Source organism: Carcharhinus amblyrhynchos, unplaced genomic scaffold (assembly GCF_965287045.1).
Source record: "Carcharhinus amblyrhynchos unplaced genomic scaffold, sCarAmb.v2.hapA chromosome_203, whole genome shotgun sequence".
Classification (NCBI taxonomy): Eukaryota; Metazoa; Chordata; class Chondrichthyes; order Carcharhiniformes; family Carcharhinidae; genus Carcharhinus; species Carcharhinus amblyrhynchos.
In genome coordinates, this window is record NW_027649943.1 from 90,550 (window position 1) to 116,282 (window position 25,733).

Consider the following 25,733-nt stretch of genomic DNA (forward strand, 5'->3'; position numbering starts at 1 on the left):
GACGAAGGTTGAGAGGTGACCTGATAGAGGTTTATAAGATGTTGAGAGGTATAGATAGGGTGGATTCTCAGAGGCTATTTCCCAGGGCTGAAATGGTCACTACAAGAGGACACAGGTTTAAGGTGCTGGGGAGCAGATACACAGGAGATGTCAGGGGTAAGTTTTTCGCACAGAGGGTGGTGAATGAGTGGAATCGGTTGCCTTCGGTGGTAGTACAGGCAAACTCACTGGGGACTTTTAAGAGACTTCTGGACGAGTACATGGGATTTAATGAGATTGAGAGTTATAGATAGGCATGGTAGGTATGGATATGATCGGCGCAACATGTGGGCCGAAGGACCTGTTTGTGCTGTAGTTTTCTATGTTCTACGTTTTTGTACCAGTCTGCCATGTGTGACCTTGTCAAATATCTTATTAAAGTCCATATAAACTACATCCACAGCGCTTCCCTCATCAATTATCTTTGTCACCTCTTCAAAAAACTCAATCAAGTTGGCGAGACATGACCTTCCCCATACAAAGACATGCTGCCTGTCACTAACTATTCCATTTTTTTCCAAATGTGCACATATTCTTTCCCTCAGTATCTTCTCCAAAAGCTTCCCTACCACTGACCTCAGGTTCATTGGCCTATAATTTCCTGGATTATCCCTGCTTCCTTTCTTAAACAAGGGAACAACATTGGCTATTCTCCAGTCCTCTGGAACTTTGCCTTTCCTTCAGCTTTGTTTCAGTATCAAACCTCCAAAGCCTCTTTCAACTATGATCGCTTTATTGCTAATTTCATTTAAATGAGGATTTAAACACATTTGAGTAATATATTCAACCTCTCGCTGGAAATGGGCCAGACTTGCCAGATATCCAGAGCTGGTAAAATCACGAGAAGCGAGAAATCGGGAGCGAATCTGATTTCTCGACTCTCGTGCAATCTTACCAACTCACTCCACCCATTAGCCAGCGAGGTACAGTGATAACATGTGCCCCCACTCCCCATATACATAAAGACTCCATCGCTCTCTCAGATGGCTGTAAAAGATTTCATGCCACCACATAAGAATCCAAGAAACAGGAGCAGGAGTAGGCCTTTTGGCCCCTTAACCCTCTTCAGCCATTCAAATATTCATGGCTGACTAGTTTAAACTCTACTTCTGTGTTTGCCCCTATAACCTTTGACTTCCCAGCAAATTAAAAACGTGTCGAATTCAGCCTTCAATATGTTCAGTGACCCAGCCTCCACCATTCCTTCCAGAGGGAATTCAAAAGATTAACAATATTCCGAGAAAAGGAATTCCTTCTTCATCTTAAATGGAAGGCTCCCTTTTTTTTTACAAGTGTTTCCTATTTCTAGGCTTCCCCACAAGGGGGAACATCTTTCACAGATTCCATACAATCCCTACAGTGCGGACGAAGTTTGCACCAACTTTCCAAAAGAACATTTTAACTAGGCCCATCCTCCTACCCCATCCTTGTAACCTTGTATATTTACCGCGATTAATCCACATAAGCTATCGATCTTTGGACACTAAGAGACAATTTACGCGGCTAATCCAACTAACTTGTACAACTTTGGACTGTGGGAGGAAACCAGAGCACCAGGAGGAAACCTTTCCAACATAAGAACATAACAATTAGGAGCAGGAGTAGGTCCTTGATATGTATGTCCCTGTCAGGCAAGGAGGAATTGGTAGAGCTAGGGAACCGTGGTGCACTAAGAAAGTTGGTTCGCTGGTTAAAAAGAAAAAGGAGGCTTATGTCCAGATGAGACTTGAGGGCTCAGGTAGTGCACTAGAAAGCTTTAGATTGGCTAGGAGGGAGTTAAAGAGTGAGTTAAGAAGGGCTAAAAGAGGACATGAGAAGACTTTGGCTGATAGGATTAAGGAGAATCCTAAGGCGTTCTATAGGTATGTTAAGAACAGGAGGTTGGTTAGGGCAAGATTGGGGCCAGTTAGAGACAGCAGTGGGAATTTGTGTGTGGAGCCGGAAGAGATTGGAGAGGCATTGAACCAATATTTCTCTTCGGTGTTCACGCAGGGGGACATAAATGTAGCTGTGGAGAACACTGGGTTACAGGGTTGTAAACTGGACAGTATTGCAGTTGATAAGGAGGATGTGCTAGACATTCTTGAGGGTTTGAAAATAGATAAGTCCCCTGGGCCGGACGGGATTTACCCTAGGATTCTCTGGGAGGCAAGAGAGGCGATTGCAGAGCCTCTGGCTCTGATCTTCAGGTCGTCGTTGGTCACAGGTATAGTGCCGGAGGATTGGAGGATGGCGAATGTTGTCCCATTGTTTAAGAAGGGGAACAGAGACTTCCCCGGGAATTATAGACCACTGAGTCTTACTTCTGTTCTGGGTAAGGTTTTAGAAAAAATTATTAGGGATAGGATTTATAGTTATTTGGAGAGTAATGAATTGCTTGGAGATAGTCAGCATGGTTTTGTGGAGGGTAGGTCGTGCCTTACTAACCTTAGAGTTTTTTGAGAAAGTGACCAAAGAGGTGGATGGGGGTAAGGCAGTTGACGTGGTATATATGGACTTTAGTAAGGCGTTTGATAAGGTTCACCATGAAAGGCTTCTGCAGAAAATGCAGATGTATGGGATTGAGGGTGATTTAGGTAATTGGATCAGGAATTGGTTGGCGGATAGGAGACAGAGGGTGGTGGTTGATGGTAAGTATTCGTCATGGAGTTCAGTTACGAGTGGTGTGCCTCAGGGATCTGTTTTGGGGCCACTGCTGTTTGTAATTTTTATAAATGATCTGGATGAAGGTATAGTTGGGTGGATTAGTAAATTTGCTGATGACACCAAAGTCGGAGGTGTGGTAGATAGTGAGGAAGGGTGTCTTAGTTTACAGGGGGACTTGGACAAGTTGCAGAGCTGGGCCGAGAGGTGGCGGATGGAGTTTAATGTGGAAAAGTGTGAGGTAATTCACTTTGGCAGGAATAACAGATGTGTGGAGTATAGGGCTAACGGGAGGACTCTGAATAGTGTGGATGAACAGAGGGATCTCTAGGTGTATGTGTACATAGATCCCTGAAAGTTGGGAATCAAGTAGATAGGGTTGTTAGGAAGGCATACGGTGTCTTGGCATTTATTGGTAGGGGGGCTGAATTTAGGAGCCGCAGCGTCATGTTGCAACTGTACAAGACTCTGGTGCGGCCGCACTTGGAGTATTGTGTGCAGTTCTGGTCCCCACATTATAGGAAGGATGTGGAGGCTTTGGAGAGGGTGCAGAGGAGGTTTACCAGGATGTTGCCTGGTATGGAGGGGAGGTCCTATGAGGAGAGATTGAGGGATTTGAGGTTGTTTTCATTAGAAAGAAGGCGGCTAAGAGGGGACCTTATTGAAACATATAAGATGATTAGAGGTTTAGATAGGGTGGACAGTGATAGCCTTTTTCCTCGGATGGAGAAAGCTAGCACGAGGGGGCATAGCTTCAAATTAAGGGGTGGTAGTTATAGGACGGATGTCAGGGGTAGGTTCTTTACCCAGAGGGTGGTGAGGGATTGGAGTGCCCTGCCTGCTGCAGTTGTAAATGCGCCTAGTTTGGGGGCATTTAAGAGATCCGTGGATAGGTTTATGGATGGAAAGGGTTTGGTTTAGGTTAGAGGGTCATTGCTTTTTAACTGGTCGGCGCAACATCGTGGGCCGAAGGGCCTGTTCTGCGCTGTAACGTTCTATGTTCTATTTGGCCCCTCAAGCCATGCTCTGTCATTCAATAAGATCATGGGTGATCTTTTCGTAGACTCAGCTCCACTTATCTGCCCGCTCACTACAGCCTTAATTCCTTTACTGTTCAAAAATTTATTAATCCTTACCTTAAAAACATTCAATGAGGTAGCCTTAACTGCTTCACTGGGCAGGGAATTCCACAGATTCACAATCCTTTGGGGGAAGACTTTCCTCCTCAACTCAGTCTTAAATCTGCTCCCCCTTATTTTAGGCCTTGCCCCTAATTTGAGTTTCACTTGCCAGTGAAAACAACCTCCCTGTTTCTAAGTTATCTACTCCTTTCATAATCTGATATGTTTCTATAAGATCTCCCCTCATTTTTCTGAATTCTAATGAATATAGTCCCAGTCCAGTCAGCCTTTCCTCATAAGCCAATCCTCTCAACTCCAGAATCAACCTAGTGATTCTGTGCACCTCCTCCAGTGCCAGTATGTCCTTGCTCAAGTAAGGAGACCAAAACTGTACACAGTACTCCAGCTGTGGCCTCACCAGCACCTTATACAGCTATAACACCACTCCATTCCTCTAGCAACGAAGGACAAAATTTCTTTTGCCTTCTTAATTACCTGCTGCACCTATAAACCAACATTTTGTGATTTACGCATAAGGACACCTAGGTTCCTCCGCACAGCAGTATGCTGCAATTTTTTTACCATTTACATAATAGTCCATTTTGCTGTTATTCCTCCCAAAATGGATGACCTCATATTTACCAACATTGTATTCCATCTGCCAGACCCTTGCCAACTCACTTAGACTAACTATATCCCTTTGCAGACTTTTGTCCTCTGCACACTTTGCTCTGTCACTCATCTTAGTGTCACCTGCAAATTTTGATACACTACACTTGGTCCTCCAACTCCAAATCATCTATGTAAATTGTAAACAACTACACTCCCAACACTGATCCGAGGCACACCACGAGTCACTGATTGCCAACCAGAAAAACACCCATTTACCCCCAATCTTTGTTTTCTGTTTGTTAACCAATCTGTTAATTAAGCATCTACCCTTTCAAATCCTTTTACAATCTTCATAAGATCATCTCTTATTTTTCTCAGTCCCAACATGTACAGATCCAACCTGCTGAACCATTCTTCGTAAGGCAAACTTTCTTTCCAGAAATTACACAACTAAACTTCTGAAAGGGAAATCATGTTTGACAGGCCTGCTGGGGCTTTTCTGAGGATATAATATCTTAACAGATAGAGAGCAATGATAGTTGTGATATATTTTGATTTTCAGAAAGATTCTTATAAGATCCTGCGCAAGAGGTTAGTAAACAACAGAACAGCAAAAAGAATTGGGGGAAGATGAATTCAGGACTGGTTAATTGACAGAAAACAGAAAGTAAGAATAAAAGGGTCATTTTCAAGTTGGCAGGCTGTGACTAGTGGAGTACCACAAGCATCAGGAAGTACATCAGTGACCTGGATGTGGGGATTAAATGTAATATTTCTAAGGTTCCAGTTGACACAAAACTAGGTGGAAGTGTGATCTGTGTGGATGCAAAGGATTCAAAAGGATTCGGAGAGGTTAAGTGAGTGGGCAGAAATTTGGCAGATGGAATACAATGCAAAGAATTGTAAGGTTATCGCTTTGGTGGGAAAAACAGCAAATATACAGTATTTCGTAAATGGTAAAAGGCTTGGAATCGTTGGATGTCCTCATTCATGAATCACTGAAAACTAACATCCATGTACAGCCATTATTGTAAAAGGATTTGAGTACTTGGGCCACATCTGCAGTATTGTGTGTTGTTTTGGTTTCTAATGAAAGATATACTTGTTATAGAGTGCTCCAACAATGGTTCATTAATTAGTTCCTGGGGTGGAGACATTGTCTCATGATGAACAATTAAATAGACTGGGCCCATAAGGAATAAGCGGTGATTACATTCAAATATTAAAGTGAAACAGAAAATGATAAACAGAACTTGACAGGAAGGGATAGAGAGTTTGTGTCTCAGAGTAAATCAGAAGATAAGGCTAGAGGTGATTTAAAAAAAGGACAAAATTATAGGTTCTGTATATGAATGAAAATAGCATTTGAAACAAAACAGGTGAACTGATAGCAAACAGAAATAAGTATGAATGGGTGACCAGCAGGCAATCCAAGAGATGTAGGCAGGTAGTTCAGGAGCCCCTGGGGTCTCTCTTGCAAATCAGTATTCCATTTTGGAGGCTGATGAGGATGCTCATTCCTCTGGGGAGTGCAGACAGAGCCAAGCTTCTGGCACCATAGGCAGTGTTGCCTCCCTGGTGCCAGGGTCTGGGATGTCACTGAATGGCTGCAATCCATCCTGAAGGGGGAGGGTGATAAGTCAGAGGTCATGGTACATATTGGTACCAATAACATAGGTAGAAAGAGGGGTGAGGTCTTGCACCAAGAATTCAGGGAGTTAGACAGTAGGTCAAAAAGCAGGACTCCTCAGGTTGTAATTTAAGGATTACTGCGAGATAATGCGAGGCGATGCATTTCGGTAGATTGAACCAGGGCAGGACTTACTCAGTTAATGGTAGGGCGTTGGGGAGAGTTACACAACAAAGAGATCTAGGGGTACGTGTTCATAGCTCCTTGAAAGTGGAGTCACAGGTGGATAGAGTGCTGAAGGAGGCATTCAGTATGCTTAGTTTCATCGGTCAGAACATTGAATACAGGCGTTGGGACGTCTTGTTGAAGTTGTACAGGGCATTGGTACGGCCACACTTGGAATACTGTGTGCAATTCTGGTCACCCTATTATAGAAAGGATGTTATTAAACTAGAAAGACTGCAGAAAAGATTTACTAGGATGCTACCAGGACCTGATAATTTGAGTTATAAGGAGAGGCTGAGTAGACAGGCACTTTTTCCTCTGGAGCATAGGAGGTTGAGAGGTCACCTTAAAGAGGTCTATAAAATGAGGGCATAGACAAGGTAGATAGTCAATATCTTTTCCCAAAGGTAGGGGAGTCTAAAACTAGAGGGCATAGGTTTAAGGTCAGAGGGGAGAAATACAAGTGTCCAGAGGGTCAATTTTTTCACACAGAGGGTGGTGAGTGTCTGGAACAAGCTGCCAGAGGTAGTAGTAGAGGCGGGTACAATTTTATCTTTTAAAAAGCATTTAGATAGTTACATGAATATGATGAGTATAGAGGGATATGGATCAAATGCAGGCAATGGGGATTAGTTTAGGGTTTTCTTTAAAAAAAGGGCAGTATGTACAAGTTGGGCCGAAGGCCTGTTTCCATGCTGTAAACCTCTGACTCCCAGTAGCGCATACTAGTGAGCACAGAAATAGAAGGATAGTGCAGATGAATGCATGGCTGAAGACTTGGTGCAGGACGGATGGATTTACATTCTTGGATCACCGGGACCATTTCTGGGGAAGGTGGGACCTTTACAAGTGAGGTGGACCAGCTGGAACTAACATCCTTGTAGAATGCTTTGCTGGTGTTGCTGGGAGGAGTTTAAACTAATTTGGCAGAGGAGGAGACACAAACTGTTAGCAGAATAAGGGCACAGAATCATACAGCAGAACAAATAAGTCAGAGAGAGTGCTGTATTAAGTTTCAAGGGAGTAAGGTCAGGCTGGATGGCCTCTACTTTAATGTCAGGGGTATTGCAGGTAAAATAAATGAGTTAAGGGTGATATAACTTCCCCTATATTGATTTTAACTTCCCCAATATTGAGTGGGACTCACTTAATGCTAGGGGTGTGGATGAGGCAGAGTTTGTAAAGAAAATCCAGGAGGGCTTCTTGAAACAGTATGTAGATAGTCCAATTAGGGAAAGGGCCATACTGGACCTAGCATTTGAGGAATGAACCAGGCCAGGTGGTTGACACTTCCATAGGGGAGAACTTGGGGAACAGTGATCATTTAAAGTAAGCTTTAAGGTACTGATGGATAAAGAAAAGTGTAGTCCTCAAGTTAAGGTGCTAAATTGGGGGGAAGGCTAATTACAACAATGTTAGGCAACAACTGAAGAATGTAGATTGGGGGCAGATGTTTGAGGGCAAAACAACATCTGGCATGTGGGATGCTTTCAAGTGCAAGTTGATAGGGATTCAGGACTGGCGTACTCCTGTAAGGATGAAGGGTAAGTATGGCAAGCTTTGGGCACCTTGGATAATGAGAGATATTGTGAGCCTAGTCAAAGAGAAAAAGGAAGCATTTGTCAAGGCTAGAAGGCTGGGAACACACGAAGCAAGTGTGGAATACAAGAAAAGTAGAAAAAAACTTAAGCAAGGAGTAAGGAAGGCTAAAAGGGGTCACGAAAAATCATTGACCAGCAGGATGAAGGAAAATCCCAAGGCTTTTTATACATATTTAAAGAGCAAGAGGGTAGCCAGGTATACCCCAGAATACTGAGAGAGGCAAGAGAGAGGAAATTGCTGGGGGCCTTGAAAGAAATCTTTGTATCCTCGCTGGCTACAGGGGAGGTACACACAGTAAGAAGTCTCACAACACCAGGTTAAACTCCAACAAGTTTATTTGATAGTAAACCCACGAGCTTTCGGGGTTTGCCCCTTCTTACTGCGTTTACCCCAGTCTTCATCTTCACATCATGACTACAGAGGAGGTTCCAGAGTAATGGAGAATAGCCAATGTTGTTCCTTTGTTTAAGGATAGCAAGAATAATTCAGTTAATTACAAGCCGGTGTGCCTTACATCAGTGGTAGGGAAATTACTGAAAAGGATTCTTCGAGACAGGATTTATTCCCACTTGGAAATAAGTGGACGTATTAGTGAGAGGCAACTTGGTTTTGTGGAGAGGAGGTCGTATCTCACAAGCTTGATCAAATGTTTTGGGAAAGTGATGAAGATGATTGATAAGGGTAGGGCAGTGGATGTTGTCTACATGGACTTCAGTAAGGCCTTTGACAAGGTCCCTCATGGCAGACTAGTGCAGGAGGTGAAGTTGCATGGGATCAGAGGTGAGCTGGCAAGGTGGATATAGAACTGGCTCAGTAATAAAAAGAAGTCTCACAACACCACATTAAAGTCCAACAAGTTTATTTGGTAGCAAAAGCAATCAGCTTTCGAAGCGCTGCTCCTTCATCAGGCGAGTGGGATTTCAATTCACAAACAGGGCATATGTGTGGGTTAGGCGGATTGGCCATGGTAAATTGCCTCTTTGTGTTAGGAGAATTAGCAGAGTAAATACATTGGGTTACAGAGATTGGAATTGGTTGGGATTGTAGTCAGTGCAGGCTCGATAGGCCAAATGCCTCCCTCTGCATTGTAGGGATCCTATTTTTTCCCAGAGGTAGAGGAGTCCAAAGCTGAAGGGCACAGGTTTAAGGTGAGAGGGGAGAGAGACAAAAGGGACCAGAAGGGCAATTTTTTCCACACACAGAGTGTAAGTGTCTGAAACAAGCTGCCAGAAGTAGTAGTAGAGGCTGGTACAATTTTGTCTTTTAAAAAGCATTTAGACAGTTACATGGGTAAGATGGGTATAGAGGGATATGGGCCAAATGCAGCAATTGGGACGTGCTTAGAGGTTAAAAAAAGGGTGGCATGGGCAAGTTGGGCCGAAGGGCCTGTTTCCATGCTGTAAACCTCTATGATTCGATGATTTCAGAGGGCAGTAAAGAACCAATCAAATGCTGTGGATCTGGAGTCATACGCAGACCAGATCTAAAAGAAATTGATGAGTCAGATGGGCTTTTATGATGATTGACAATGGTTTCATGGTCATCACTCGATTTGTGATTCCAGGTATTTAATGGATTGTAATTTCACCATCTGCCAAGGCAGGATTCAATTTCGGGTCCCCAAAGATTACCGTGGCAATACCACGATACCATCACCTCCTCTGAAGAAAAGTTCTAACTATCCATGGTTAACTGAATGGTTTCCAGGACAAAGCTGACCACTCGACTGGCACAACATTCATTCCTTCCATCACTGACGCAGAGTGGCAGCCATGTGTACCATCTATATGATGCACTGCAGGGAATCACCAAGGCTCCCTAGACAGCACCTTCCAAATCTACGAATGCTATGATTTAGATGGATGAGGGCAGCACATGCATGAGACTACCACCCACAAGTTCTCCATGTCACACACTACCCTGACTTGGAATTATTTGGCCATTTGTTATCATTTGGTCAAATTCCTGGAACTGTCCTTCACCCCCCCTTCCCCTCACCCCCCCACCCCACCTTCCCCTCACCTCCCCCCTCAAAAGCTTTGTTGAGGGACCTACACCAAGTGGGCAGCAGGGGTTCATGAAGCCAGCTATCATCTTTTCAAGGGTACTTAGCTATATATGCTGCCTTTGTTGGCAAGGCCACTTCCTGCCAAAGAATTAAAAAGAACGACAAAGATTGGCGGCAGGTAGCCAGTAGCTCCAAGAATTTCTTCAGTTCCACTTCTGTGGTGATTGTAATTGCTTGAATTCCTCCCTGCCTTCGATTTCTAGCTATCACTGCCTGCAGCAGCTAGAAACAGTCTAGCACATATTTTCCATGGCTACATCTGTAAAATTGGGAGTGAAAACTCATCCAAAATAAAGGAACAGGAACTCTCCCACTTGTACACTAGCTGGACACTTGTAATCTCGTAAAATTCCACCCATAGTCTTTTTCCCAGGGAAAGGGAATTGAAAACTAGAGGGTAGAGGTTTAAGGTGAGGGAAGAAATAAAAAGAGACCTGAGGTGCATCTTTCTCATGAAGAGGGTGGTGCATATATGGAATAAGCTGCCAGAGAAAGTAGTTGAGGCAAGTACAATAGCAACATTTAAAAAGCTTTTGGATGGGAAAGGATTAGAGGGATATAGGTCAAATACGGGCAATTGGGATAGCTAGAAGGGCACCATGGTCGGCATGGACCAGTTGGGCCAAAGGGCCTGTTTCTATACCGTATTGTTCTATGAATCTATGAGGAGTTTTAGTTATGAGGAGAGACCAGAGAAAGTGAGGATCATTTCTTTAGAGCAGAAATTACCAGGAAGCTTGCTAAAGGTGCTCAAAATTGAGAACTTTCAGTATGGTAATTTGAGAAGATTGGTTTCCTCTGGTTGAGAGAGACAAATTTAGAGTCACCTTGAAAAGAGTAAAGCAAAAGGTTTGGATTCTTTTTAATGCAGGACTATTTAGGAAAGGGGGAAAGAAGAAAACCAACAACTGTTGGCATGTTAGCCCAACATCAGCAATAGGCAAAACCATAAAATCTATTGTTCAGGATGTCGTGCAACAATGCAATTAAAAATTAATTCTACTATCTAGCACAGTCAACATATTTATGAAAGGGAAATCATGTCTGATAAAACATTACACAGTTTTTTCACTACGTAATAAATAAAGTGGATTTTCAAAAGCCTTTGATTAAGATGCTACACAAGAGGTTTTTACTCAAAAACAGGACCCATGGAATTGGGGTAATAAATTGGCATTGACTGAGGATTGGTTAATGGATATAAAAATATCTATTAATAAAGGGGGCATTTTCAGCTTGTCAAATTGTAACTAGCAGCGTGCTGCAGGGATCAATATTTGGCCCTCAGCTATTTGCTATCTAAATTCCTGCCCAAGAGGAGGGAGCCAAGTGTAACATTCCCAAGTTTTCTAACGATACAGAGTTAATTTTGAAAGAAAGATGCCATCATGCTGCATGAGAACATAAAGAGGATAAGCAGGTGGGAAAGAACATGGCAGACAAAATACAATGTGACCACGCATAAAATTATCCACTTTGGTTAAAAAATAATTATTTGAATGGAGAGAGACTGGGAAAAATTTAAGGCCCATGACATGAATCACAGTAAGTCAACACTGGTACAGCAAGTAATTAGGAGGACAAATAACATGTTAGCTTTTGTTGCAAAGGATGGGCACTTAAGTGTAAAGATGATGGTAACAGAGCTACATTTGGCTTTGAAGTCTCCAGGCGAGAGGCAAAAAAAACTGTATGCTCCCAGCACCTGATCAGCATTGACTCATTGTCAAGCATTCACATACAGCTAAGAATGAAAATATTACTGAATTGGTCTGTAAGCTAATATTTTCCATTAAGGCTGGCACACAAACATGGCCACTTGCATGAGAAACTATTGGTAATTCAATGTCTGGAACTCAAATAATCAAATGATGAATTTGGAAAAGTAGTATTAGAAACAAAAATTTAGAACAAAAATACTGCACGCCAAATAAAACTTCCCATAAACTTTTCACTACAAAATATTAACGGAGTGCTTAGATCATATAACATTACTTACTTGATAGATGTGGTTGAGTTTGAAGTGCTTAAGTAATAGTAACAAAACAGCAGAAATTGCTTTTACGATGATCTCTTTGTGTCTGTTGACATCTACTCCCAACTTCATACTCTGCAGCACTGTGGTACTAAGAATACAAAGCACATCACTGCATGACTGCACCATGGTAACATAAAGCCACTTGCGTAACAGGTGAAGGGACAAAAAAAAAGCTGATAGAATAAATGAAAGTATGAGAATGAGAACAAATTCTAACAGAATCGGGATTTGACAAAATGAAATAAGAGAAAATGCTGGAGATATTCTGCAGGTCAGGCAGCATCTATGAAGGGAAATAGTGTTAACATTTCAGAATGATGACCTTCCAAAAGATCATCAACATGAAGCATTAACTGTTCCTCTTCAAAAATGCTGCCTGACCTGCTGAATATTCCCAGCAATTCTGTTTATATTTCAAGATTTCTGACACGTAAAGGATTTTGCTTTTGATTATCTTTGCTACAGAACAAAGCCAAACGCAAGTATTTTTTAATGGTTTTTAAAGTATAACATATTAGTTTAAATAAAGGTAGGTCCCGTCGATTATAATAGAAATGTTTGAAACAAAGGAAGGTTCCAAGCTTAATTAAATTCTCTTAAAGGGATTAAATAGCTTAATCTGGAGAGAAGTCACGACAGAAGACCTCAGACCCACGATGTGCTGCTCTTATGCAGTGTGGGAAATAAGGGATGTTTCTGGTGTTCCTAATGACCACGTGTGCAGGAAGTGTGTCCAGCTGCGGCTACTGGCCAACTGCATTTCGAAGCTGGAGCTGCAAGTAGACTCACTATGGAACATCTGCAATACTGAGAACACGGCGGTTAGCACGTTTGGCAAGGTGTTCACACTGCAGAGGAACAGTGCAGACAGAAAGGGGATGGGTGACCTTCCGACAAAGTAAAAGGCTGAGGAAGGAAGTGCAGGAGTCCTCTGTGGTCATCGATCTCTCAAAACTAATATGCTGCTTTGGATGTTGTTTCAGTGGTGCGGGGGGAGAGAGGAGGCCTCAGTGGAAAGCAGCAACAAAGTGGGCGGCACGGTGGCAGCATCAGGGATCTGGGTTAAATTGGAGTCTCGTGTAACTGTGTAGAGTTTGCACATTCTCCCTATGTCTATGTGGGATTCCTCCAGGTGCTCCAGGCTAACAAATCAGTCTTTATGGTTTGAACTTAGGAATTAAAAAAAAGGGCAGTCACACTATCGGCTGTATACTACAGACCCTCAAGTAGTAAGAGGAAGATAGAAGAACAAATATGTAGACAAATTTCTGCATATAGGAATAAGAGGGCAAAAACAGAAGAAGCCTTTAACTATCCCAATATCAACTGGATTTCAAACAATAAGAGACACTGAGGGTGAAACACTCATGCGCCATGTTCAGGAACTTTTTTTCTGAAATAACACTTGACAAGCCCAATGAAAACAGATGCAATTCTGAATTTAATCTTGGGAGATGAAAATGGGCAAGTGAAGGAAAGTGACAGTGGAAGACCATATCATGGAATGTGATCGCAATTCATTTAGATCTAGCATTAGTATGGAAAGGGGCAAAGGTAAATCAGGAGTAAAGTTTTTAAACTGGGAGAAGGCAAGTTTTACGAAACTATAAGTAATTTGGCTGAGGGGGACTGGACAAGAGTGCTAAAAGATAAATCAGCAGTAAACCAGTGGGAAACACTAAACAGCTAGATCCTCAGGGTACCCTCCAAAGATAAGAATGCTACTGTTAACTTTAGATCCCCACAATTGTCTAGAAAAATACAGGGGGAGATTAGACAGAAAAACAAAGCTTATGATAGTCACAAAAAACTCAATGCTGCAGATAGCCTGGAAGAATAGGGAAAGTACAGGGATCAAATTAAAAAAAAAAGGAAATCAAAGACAGGGCATGAAAAAATATTAGCAAGCAAGAATAATGATGTTGAAGATGGAGCTGTAGTCAATAAATAGAGTCTGACATAGGTGTCCTTATTGTCTAGGTGTGCCAGGGTTAAGTGCAGGGTCAGAGTAATGGCGTCTGCTGTGGACCTGTTGTAACAGTGGGCAAACTGTAGTGGATCCAGGTGTTCTGGGAGGCTGGAATTGATTTGTCACTGGAAAGAAGGACGCTGAGGGACTGACCTGATAGAGGTCTACAAAAGTATGGGAGGTATACATAGGGTGGATAGTCAGAGGCTTTCTCCCAGAGTGGAAAGGTAAACTACAAGAGGACGCAGATTCAAGGTGAGAAGGGGAAAGTTTAGGATAGTCATGCGGGGAAAGTTTTCCACAAAGAGGGTGGTGGGTACCTGGAACACAGTGCCAGTAGAGGCACATTAGCAAAGTATATCTTTTAGACACATGAACAGGAGGGAAACAGGGGACGGAAGTGATATATGGGCAATAAGTTGTCATAAGGATTGGGAATCAACGCAGGTAGGCCAAAGGGCTGTATTGTTCTTTGGAGGGGACATGATTGGGAAATTTGTAGACGACACAAAAATTAACCATGTAGAGGATAGCTGTAAGCTCCAGAATTATACAGACAGGTCAGTGGAGTGGACAAGAAAATGGCAGATAGAAGTTCAGCTCTGATAATTGTGATGCAATGCATTTAGGGAGGTCAAACAGTAAAAGGGAACACACAATGAATGGGAATATACTGGGAGCAGTAGATGGGAGGCACAGTAGCACAGTGATTAGCACTGCTACTTTACAGCTCCAGGGTCCTGGGTTCGATTCCTGGCTTGGGTCACTGTCTGTGTGGAGTTTGCACACATTCTCGTGTCTGAGTGAGTTTCCTCCAGGTACTCCAGGTTTCCTCCCACAGTCCAAAGATACGCGGGTTAGGTTGATTGGCCATGCTAAGAAATTGCCCCTTAGTATCCAGGGTTAGAGGGATTAGTGGGTATAGTATGTCGGATGGGGGTAGGGTCTGGGTAGGATTGTTTTTGGTGCAGACTCGATGGGCTGAAGGGCCTCTTTCTGCACTGTAGGGTTCTATGATCTATGAAGTGAGAGATCCTGGCATGCAAGTGCCCAGATCCCTAAAGGCAGCAGTATAGGTAAATAAAGTCATAGAAAGCATATGGAATGCTCTCCTTCATTGGGAGAGATACAGAATACAAAAGTAGGGATATAACAATGAAACTGTCTAAGACACTTATGAGGCCAGAACTGGAGTGTTGTGTGCAGTTCTGGTCACCACATTACAGGTAGGATGTAACTGCTCCAGGAGGGTGCAGAAAAGATTTATGATGTCAGGGCTGGAGAATTGTGGCTATGAGGAGAAATTGGAGTTGTTTTCCTTGGAACAGAGAAAGCTGAGAGGGGACGTGACTGACATATTCACACTTGAGGTGTAGTGAGAGAGTAGACGAGAGGAACCCGTTTCCGTTTACAGAGTTCAAAAACCAGGGGTCATGGATTCAAACTAAGTGGCAAAAGGATTAGTGGGAATGAGGAAAAACTTTTTTACTTAGAAGATGGTGGGTGGCTGGAATTTGCTGCCTGAGTAGGTGGTGGAGGCAGAGACCCTTAAACTCTTTAAAAAGTGCTGGATCTGAATCTTAAGTGTTGTAAATTGCAATGTCATGGGCTGGGTGCAGTAAAATGGGATTAGAATGAGCACCTGGGCGTCTTTGGGTCGGTATGGACAAGATGGGCCGAATGGGCCCCTTTTGCACTGTAACAGTTACACGGTTTCTAGCTCCTCGAGTATAACTACATCGTACCAAGATAACTTCCAAAGTTGCAACAAAATAGATGGAAATAATTTCCACTATATATCTTCTAGTTGGTTCATGGTCTCTTCACTCAATGAACATTAAAATCACTAAATTAATGAAAAGATTGAAATTTTCTAATAAGTGGGGGCCTAGAGAGCCTAATTTCAAAATGAAGGAGATACTTACGGCATTTCCTCTGGTAGAACATCAGCAAGAATGTTGATTGAGTCAGTCTTTGCTTTTGAGGTTGGGGCTGCAGCCAGAAGGATCTTCAGCAAAGCAATCTGTGGAAAAGAGTTGAAGGTAGAGATTCATGAAGATCTTAGTTTTACTTTTTTCTAACAAGATTTGCATCAAACATGCATTTGGAACCTTTAGTTACCTTTTCCAAAAAAACACAATTAGTTGCTGAATAGAAATCTGACTGTGAAATGGATTGAAGACTGAGAGGACTTAATGGAATTAATGATGATTGAATACTCCTGAATACTAGGAGTCCAGGACTCCTAGTTCTGGACTTCCCCACCATTGGGAACATTGTTCCTGAATCTATCCTGCCTAACCCCATTAGAATTTTACAAGTTTCCATGAGATCTCCTCTCACTCTTCTAAACTCGAGTGAATATAATCCTAACTGACTTTGTCTCTCATCAAATGACAGACATGCCATCTCAGGAATCAGCCTGGTAAACCTTCGCTGTACTCCCTCTATAGCGAGGACATCCTTCCTCAGATAAGGACACCAAAACTGCACACAATACTCCAGGTGTGGCCTCACCAACACCCTATACAATTACACAAAACATCCCTATTTCTGTACTCAAATCCTCTTGCTATGAAGGCCAACATACCATTTGACTGAAGTTTTTTGTTAATGTTTATCTATTAGTCACAAACAAGACTTACATTAACACTGCAATGAAATTACTGTGAAATTCTCCTAGTTGCTACATTCCAGCACCTGTTCGGGTCAATGCGCCTAACCAGCACGTCTTTCAGACTGTGGCAGGAAACCAAAGCATCTGAAGGAAACGCAGCAGACATGGGGAGAACGTGCAAACTCCACACAGACAGTGATCCCAGCTGGGAATTGAATCCAGGCCCCTCGTGCTGAGGCAGCACTGCTAACCACTGTACCACCTTCTTTACTGCCTGCTGAACCTGCACGCTTACTTTCAACAAGTGATGCACGAGGACTCCAAGGTCTTGTTGAGTATCCATCTCTCGCAATTTACACCCATTCAAGAAATAATCTGTCTTCCTATTGTTACTACCAAAGTGGATAACCTCATATTTATCCACATTATACTGCATTTCCATGCAGATGCCCACACACTCAGCCTGTCCAAATCACACTGAAGCATCTCTGCATCCTCCTCACAGCTCACCCTCCCACCCAACTTTGTAAATTTCATCTGCAAATTTGGAGATAATGCATTCAGTTCCCTCTTCCAAATCATTAATATATAATTGAACAGTTGGGATCCTGGTACACATCCCTGTGGAGCCCCATTAGTCACTGACTGCCAATCAGAAAAAGGCCTACTTATGCCAACTCACTGCTTCCTATCTGCTAACCATCTTTCTACCCATCTCAAGACATCGTGCAATCCCACGTGCTTTAACTTTACATAGTAGTCTGTTATGTGAGACCTTGTTGAAAGCCTTCTGAAAGTCTAAATAAACTATAACCACTGGTTTTCCTGAGTCAACTCGACTAGTTACATCCTCAAAGAATGCCAATAGATTAAAAGAACAAAGAACGACACAGCACGGGAGACAGGCCCTTCGCCCAACGAGCCTGCGCCGCCATTTTAACACCGTGAGTGCCCTCTTGTGCCTATAACCTTTGTCTATGCCTATTGGACTCCACAATAAAGGAACCATAACCAGGTTGAGGGACGACTAATTTAGGGACAATCTGTTAACACCAATCAGCCTAAGAGCACGTTTTTGGGGTGTGGGAGGAAACTGGAGCACCTGGAGAAAACCCACGCAAGCACGGGAAGAATGTGCAAACTCCCACAGACACTGGCCCAAATCCATGTATCTGCACAGCAGTGATAGTCACTGAGCTGTCATGTTGCCTGTCAGCTGGTCCAGTTTAAGCGTACACTAACAACGTGAAGCACTAGGCAACTCTCGAAGCAACATCCGAGAGCAGCCCTCGCACGACCCACCGCGTGTATGCCCCTCGTTGTTGACAACAAGGCGGACCGAATCACCATTCATCAAGCATGATTTCCCTTTCGTAAATCCATGCTGACTTTGTCTGATTATACCACTGCCTTCCAAATGCCATGTTACTAAATCCTTGATAATGAGCTCTAGCAACTTCCCAGTACTGATGTTAGGCTCGCTGGCCTATAGTTCCCTGTTTTCTCTCTATCTCCCTTTTTGAGTAGCGAGCTTACATTAGCTACCCTCCGATCTTTAGGAATTATTCCAGAGTCCAAAGAACTTTGGAAAATAACCACCAATGGATTTACTATTTCCAGGGCCACTTCCTTAAGTACTCTGGGTGAAGATTATCAGGGCTGGAGATTTATCCGTCTTCAATCCCACTGATTTCCACCAAACCTTTTCTCTACTAATGCTGATTTCCTTCAGCTCCTCATTAAAACATATTTCTCTCAACACTTCTGGCACATTATTCATGTCTTCCTTTGTGAAGATTGAAGCAAAATACAAATTTAATTCCTCAGCCATTTTTTTATTCCCCGTTATGAATTCTCCCATTTCTGACTGTAGGGGGTTTACATTTGTTTCTGTCAATTTTTTTTTACATATCTATAGAAACTTTTACAGTCAGTTTTTAAGTTTCCCTTCTTAAATAATCCATTGGTTCTCCTTTGCTGAATTTTAAACTGTTCCCAATCCTTAGGCCTATTCCTTTTTCTTGCCAATTTGTAAGTTTTTGCTTGAATCTGATACTATCTCTAATTTCCCTTGTAAGCCATGGTTTAGCCACAATTCACTTACCACTCTTGCGCCAAACAGGAATAAACAACTTCTGGAGTTCGCCAACCTGTTCTTTAATTGCCTGGCCACTATCTTTCCTTTCAGTAATGTTTCCCAGTCCTAATTCATGCCTCATACCATCATAGTTACCTTGACTGAGATTCAGGACCCTGGTCTCAGAATCAACTACATCATTATCCACCTTGACAAGGAATTCTATCATATTATGGTCACTAGTTGTTTGTTACTTGCTGTTTGTCATTTTCATAAATGACCTGGATGAGGAAGTGGAGGGATGGGTAAGTAAGTTCGCTGATGACACGAAGGTCGGTGGTGTTCTGGATGGTCTGGAAGGATGTCAAAAGTTGCAGCAGGACATAAATAGGATGCAGGGCTGGGCGGAGAAGTGGCAGATGGACTTCAACGCGGATAGATGTGTAGTCGTCCATTTTGGCAGAACCAACGGGATGAACGAGTACACTATCAAGGGCAGGAGTCTTAGTAGTGTTGAAGAGCAGAAGGACCTTGGGGTCCGGGTCCATAGGACTCTTAAATCTGCCTCGCAGGTGGAGGATGTGATCAAGAAGGCGTATGGTGTAGTGGCCTTCATTAATCGAGGGATTGAGTTTAGGAATCGGGAGGTAATGCTGCAACTTTATAAGACCCTTGTCAGGCCTCATTTGGAGTACTGTGCGCAGTTCTGGTCGCCTCACTATAGGAAGGACGTAGAAGCTATTGAAAGGGTGCAGAGGAGATTTACAAGGGTGTTGCCTGGACTGGGAGGCATGCCTTATGAAGTTAGGTTGAGGGAGCTGGGACTCTTTTCCCTGGAGAGACGAAGGTTGAGAGGCGACCTGATAGAAGTTTATAAAATACTGAGAGGAATAGATAGGGTGGACTCTCAGAGGCTATTTCCCTGGGTTGAAATGGTCGCTACGAGAGGACACAGATTTAAGGTGCGGGGAGGAAAGTACAGAAGTGATGTTAGGGGTAAGTTTTTCACTCAGAGGGTGGTGAGTGAATGGAATCGGCTGCCGTCAGTGGTGGTGGAGGCGCACTCGCTGGGGTCTTTTAAAAGACTTCTGGATGAGTATATGGGGTTTAATGGGATTGGGGGTTATAGATAGGTCTATAGAAATATTCCTGGCCTCCCACATGGAGCATGAAGAACAGACTGCAACTTGGACTCTCCTATCATGTCTTACCCATTTAATTTAAAATTTTGTTTCAGATTATATCCAATTCTCTTGGGCCCTTCTTTCCTGCTCCTCCTTACAATAACCTTTACAAGCTATATGCCACAGAAATTATCTCTGCAAGTACAAGTGGTAAAATTATTTAACACTTACCTGACCTTTCTACTCACTGTTTAGTTTAGGAGTTTAGATCTACACAGGAATAGAGAGTTTAGGAATTTAGGTCTACATCTGAACCAGAACTGGACTAACATTCCTGCAAGATGTTTAGCTGGTGCTGTTGGGAGGAATTTAAACTAATTTGGCACAGGGTGGGCACAGAGTAATAGTGAAAGCATAGGGAGTGCAGTGATATTAAGTTTCAAGGGAGTAAGGAAAGGCTGGATGGCCTCTAACTTAATGCCAGGAGTATTGCAGGTAAAACAAATGAGTTAATGGTGATGATTGACACGTGGAAGTGTGATACGGTATCCATCACAGAGACATGGTTGATGGAGGGGCAGGATAGGCAACTCAACATCCCAAGATACAGAAACTTCAGGCCAGAAAAGTAGGAAATAAAAGAAGTGGTGGCATTGCATTATTAGTTAAGGAGGCAGTGATTGTAGGAAGGAGAGATGATACCTTGGAGGGGACACTGAATGAGGCTTTATGGGTAGAGTTTAGAAATACAAAATGGAGCAGCCACATTGTTAGGTGTTTATTATAGACCCCCCCCCCCCCCCCCCCCCAGATAGTAAGTGGGAAATTGAGAAGCAAATATATGGACAATTCACAAAGGTGTGTAAAAATAATAATAGAGTAATTATAGTCAGTGATTTCAACTTTCCCAGCATTAGCTGGGACAGACAGAGTGTTAAGGGTTTGAAGGGAGTGGATTTCTTGAAATGTGTACAGGAGAACATCTTTCGGCAGTATCTAAAAGGTGCGACACGGCAGGGAGCTGAGCTGGGCCTAATTCTGGGGAACAAAGCTGTGAAGGTAGTTGAGGCTGTGTTGGGGGAGCAATTTAGTGATAGCGGTCACATGGGGATATACAAGCCCAGCTATGTTCCCTCCAGGATGATAGGAAGGAAAGCCATGGATGACCAGAGATATTAAGGATACAATGAGAAGGAAAAGAAGGTGCTTTAAGCACGTACAAGGGGAGCAAATTACCAGGGGCATTAGTGAAGTACAGAAAGTGCAGGGTGGAGCTTAAGAATGCAATTAGAAAAGCAAAGGGGGGATATGAGAAAGCTCTGGCTGGTAAAAAAGTAGGGAAAAATCCCAAGACATTCTAAAAGTACGTCTGTGGGAAGAGGATGACCAGGGAATGAGTAGGGCCAAGGGGGAAATCTGTGGATAGAGGCAGAGGAAATGTATAGTGTTAAATGAATACTTCACATCCGTCTTCACCCAAGATAATAAGAATGAAGGTATAGAATTCCGGGAGAGACACAACGAGGTTCCTGAGCAAACTGACAAGGTCTTGGAGGTGTTGCCAAGTTTAAAGGTGGACAGATCTCCAGGACTGGATGGGTTATGTCCCAGCCTGTTGTGGGAGGCAAGGCAGAAGATTGCAGAGGCTCTGATCCAAATTTTTAATTCCTCTCTGGCCGCGGGGGACATGCCAGAAGACTGGAGAACAGCTAATGTGGTTCCACTATTTAAGAAGGGTTGTAGACAAACCAGGGAATCACAGACCAGTGAGTCTCACGTCAGTGATAGGGAAACTATTGGTAAAAATTCTGCAGGACAGCATCTGTCTCTACTTGGAGAGGCAAGGCTTGATCAGGGATAGTCAGCATGGCTTCGTCAGAGGGAGCTCATGCCAAACAAATCTGATTGAATTTTTTTTGAGGTGGTGACCAGGTATCTAGTTGGCGGTAGTGCAGTTGACGTACTTTATATGGATTTCAGCAAAGCCTTTAACAATATCCCACATGGGAGACTTGTAAAGAAGGTAAATTCACATGGGATACTGGGTAATTTGATAAAGTGGATTCAAAATTGGCTCAGTTGTAAGCGACAGAAGGCTGCTTTGGTGTCTGGATGCCAGTGCCCAATGGCGTACCGTAGGAATCTGTGCTGGGTCCCTACTATTTGTCATTTATATATATATCTATACTAATGACTGTGTGGCCAAATTCAGCTCCAACTCCATTCTCAAGTTTGCTGATGACACCACCGTAGTGGATCAGATCTCAAACAATGACGAGACAAAGTACAGGAAAGAGATAGAGAATCTGATGAACTGGTGCAACAATAATAATCTCTCCCTCAATGTCAGTAAAACAAAGAAGATAGTCATCAACTTCAGGAAGCAGAGTGGAGGACATGTCGCTGTCTACATCAATGGGGATGAAGTGGAAAAAAGACCTTCAAGTTTCTACATGTAAGATCACCAACAACCTGTCCTGGTCCCTCCACGCCAACACTATAGTTAAGAAAGCCCACCAATGCTTCTACTTTCTCAGGAAGCTAAGGAAATTCAGCATGTCTGCTGCAACTCTCACCAAATGTACCACAGAAAGCTTCCTTTTCCTTGTAGCTCCTCCTTTGACCAAGACCGCAAGAATCTACAAAACAATTGTGAATTAAGCCCAGTCTATCACACAAACCAACGTCCCATCCATTGTCTCCGTCTACGCTTCTCGCTGTCTTGGAAAAGAAGTCAGCATGATCAAGAACCCCGCACGCCCTGGGCGTTCTCTCTTCCAACTTCTCCCGTTGGGAAAAAGGTATAAAAGTTTGAGATCATGTACCAACTGACTCAAAAACAGTTTTTTCCCTGGACCTACCTTGCATTAAGTTGATTGTTTTCTACATCCCAGCTTTGACTATAGAACTACATTCTACACTCTCTCCTTCCCTTCTCCCCTATCTACTCTATGCTTTGTCTGTATAGTGTACAAGAAAAAACACTTTTCACTGCACACCAATACATGTGACAATAATAAATCAAATCAAACATAGATGACACACAGTTCTCTAAGAGTGGCAACACAGGTTGCCAAGTTGATTAAGGAGGAATGTGGCATGCTTGACTTCATCAGCCGGGGCACTGGGTACATGAGTTGGGAAATCATGTTGCAGCCATATAAAACTACATTTAGAGTATTGCGTGCAGTTCTGGTCACCACGCTACCAAAAGGAGGTGGAAGCTTTGTAGAGAGTGCAAAAAAAGTTCACCAGAATGTTGCCTGGACGCGATGGAGTTAACTATGAGGAGACGTTGAATAAAGATGGAAGATGAGGGGAGACCTGATAGAAGTCTACAAAATTATGAGAGGTATTGACAGAATGGATAGTCAGAGGCTTTTTCCAAGAGGGGAAGTGTCAATTACAAGGGGGCACAGGTTCAAAGTGTGAGGGAGAAAGTTTAAGGGAGATGTGCGGGGGAAGTATTTTTCCACAGAGAGTGATGGGTGCCTGGAACACGCTACAGAGGTGGTGGTGGAAGTAGCACATTAGCAACATTTAAAAGGATCTGGATGAGTATATGAATAGGGAGGGAACAGAGGGATATAGACCAATTTATTCTTTAGTTAAGGCATCATGATTGGCACAGGCTTAGATGGCCAAAAGGCCTTTTCCTGTACTATACTTTTCTGTTCTTTGACTATGTGGGGGGGTAGGATTAGCAAGAATGACATAAAGATTGACTGGGTGGTTAACAGTGAGGCTGAATGTCTTGGGTTGCAGGATGGTCAAATGGGCAGATAAGTAGCAGATAAAATTTAACCCTGAAAAAAAGTGCGAGGTGATGCACTTTAACAAGGAAGTATTCAATGAGCGGCATGATGTTAGGAGGTTCTGTGGAAGAAAGGAACCTTGGCAAATTTGTCCGTAGATCTCTGAAAGCAGAAGAGCATGTTAATAGTGTGGTGAAAAATGCACATGGGACATTTGCCATATCGTGACAGAGATTACAAAAGCAGGGAAGTCGTGTTGGGAGTTGTATAAAACTTCCGTGAGGCCACAGCTGGAGAACTGCGTGCAGGTCTGGTTGCCACATTATCGATTGCACTGGAAGGGGTGCAAAGGTAATTCATGAGGATGCTGTCTGGGATGGAATATTTAAATTAGGAAGAATGGCGTTTGATAAGGTCCCCCATGCAAGACTTCTTGAGAAGGTGAGAGGGCATGGGATCCAAGGGCCTTTGGCCTTGTGGATCCAGAACTGGCTTGCCTGCAGAAGGCAGAGAGTGGTTGTGGATGGGGCTTTTTCTGAATGGAGGTCAGTCACCAGCGGAGTGCCTCAGGGATCTGTTCTGGGACCCTTGTTGTTTGTCATTTTCATAAATGACCTGGATGAGGAAGTGGAGGGATGGGTGAGTAAGTTCGCTGATGACACGAAGGTCGGTGGTGTTGTGGATGATCTGGAAGGATGGCAAAAGTTGCAGCAGGACATAGATAGGATGCAGGACTGGGCGGAGAAGTGGCAGATGGACTTCAACGCGGATAAATGTGTTGTCGTCCATTTTGGCAGAACCAACGGGATGAACGAGTACACTATTAAGGGCAGAAGTCTGAGTAGTGTTGAGGAGCAGAAGGATCTTGGGGTCCGGGTCCACAGGACTCTTAAATCGGCCTCGCAGGTGGAGGAGGTGGTCAAGAAGGCGTATGGTGTACTGGCCTTCATTAATCGAGGGATTGAGTTTAGGAGTCGGGAGGTAATGCTGGAACTTTATAAGACCCTTGTCAGGCCTCATTTGGAGTATTGTGCGCAGTTCTGGTCGCCTCACTATAGGAGGGATGTAGAAGCTATTGAAAGGGTGCAGAGGAGATTTACAAGGATGTTGCCTGGACTGGGAGGCATGCCTTATGAAGTTAGGTTGAGGGAGCTGGGACTCTTTTCCCTGGAGAGACGAAGGTTGAGAGGCGACCTGATAGAAGTTTACAAAATGTTGAGAGGGATAGATAGGGTGGACTCTCAGAGGCTATTTCCCCGGTTTGAAATGGTCGCTACGAGAGGACACAGATTTAAGGTGCGGGGAGGGAGGTTCAGAAGTGATGTTAGGGGTAAGTTTTTCACTCAGAGGGTGGTGAGTGAATGGAATCGGCTGCCGTCAGTGGTGGTGGAGGCGAACTCGCTGGGGTCTTTTAAAAGACTTCTGGATGAGTATATGGGGTTTAATGAGATTGAGGGTTATAGATAGGTCTGTAGGTTGGTAGGTGATGTGGTCGGCGCAACTTGTGGGCCGAAGGGCCTGTTTGTGCTGTAGTGTTCTATGTTCTATGTTCTATGTTCTAATGGTTGGATAAGCCTGGGTTGTTTTCAATGGAGCAGAGTGGAATGAGGGGTGACCACGTTGAGATGTACAAGATTATGACAGCGTGGATAAGGTGAAGCTGTTCCCCTTAGTTGAAGGGTCAGTTACGAGGGTGCTCAAATTAAAAGTGAGGGGTGGGAGGTTTAGGGGGGAATTTGAGGAAAAACCTTTTCACCCAGAAGGTGGTGACGGTCTGGAATGCACTGCCTGAGAGGATGTTGGAGGCGGGATGCCTCACATCCTTTAAAAAGTACTTGGATGAGTACTTGGCACATCATAACATTCAAGGCTATGGGCCAAGTCAGGGGCTTTTATGCGCAGGTGTAGACTTGATGGGCCAAAGGGCCTCTTCTGCACTGTAGGATTCTACGATAGGTCAGTCTTGAGGGGAACAGGTTCAAGGTGATCTGAGGAAAAACCTTTTTAACCAGAGGGTGGTGATGGTCTGGAATGCACTGCCTGATAGAGTGGTAGAAGCAATTTGCGTCACATCCTGGATGAGCATTTGCCACATTGTAACATTCAAGGCTATGGGCCAAGAGCTGGGAAATTGGATTAAGTGAGCAGATCAGGTGTTTTTTGCATGTCAGTGCAAACTTGATGAGCTGGAATGCCTCTTCTATACTGAATTA

General features: G+C 43.4%; 1 protein-coding gene across 2 annotated transcripts in view; it reads right to left on the reverse strand.

The window, feature by feature from the left end:
- The window catches only part of LOC145338870 (striatin-interacting protein 1 homolog), a 173,254-nt gene that overhangs the window by 37,495 nt on the left and 110,026 nt on the right, over positions 1-25,733 (reverse strand). For both annotated transcript variants that reach the window (XR_013885918.1, XM_080183267.1), the window contains exons 15-16: positions 15,873-15,970; positions 11,940-12,066 (exon numbers count right to left, since the gene is read on the reverse strand). Coding sequence is in view for 1 of the 2 variants with exons in the window: in XM_080183267.1 (XP_080039393.1) it covers positions 11,940-12,066; positions 15,873-15,970 (225 nt within the window). In the remaining variant the exon portion in view is untranslated. The remainder of the gene's footprint in view (positions 1-11,939; positions 12,067-15,872; positions 15,971-25,733) is intronic.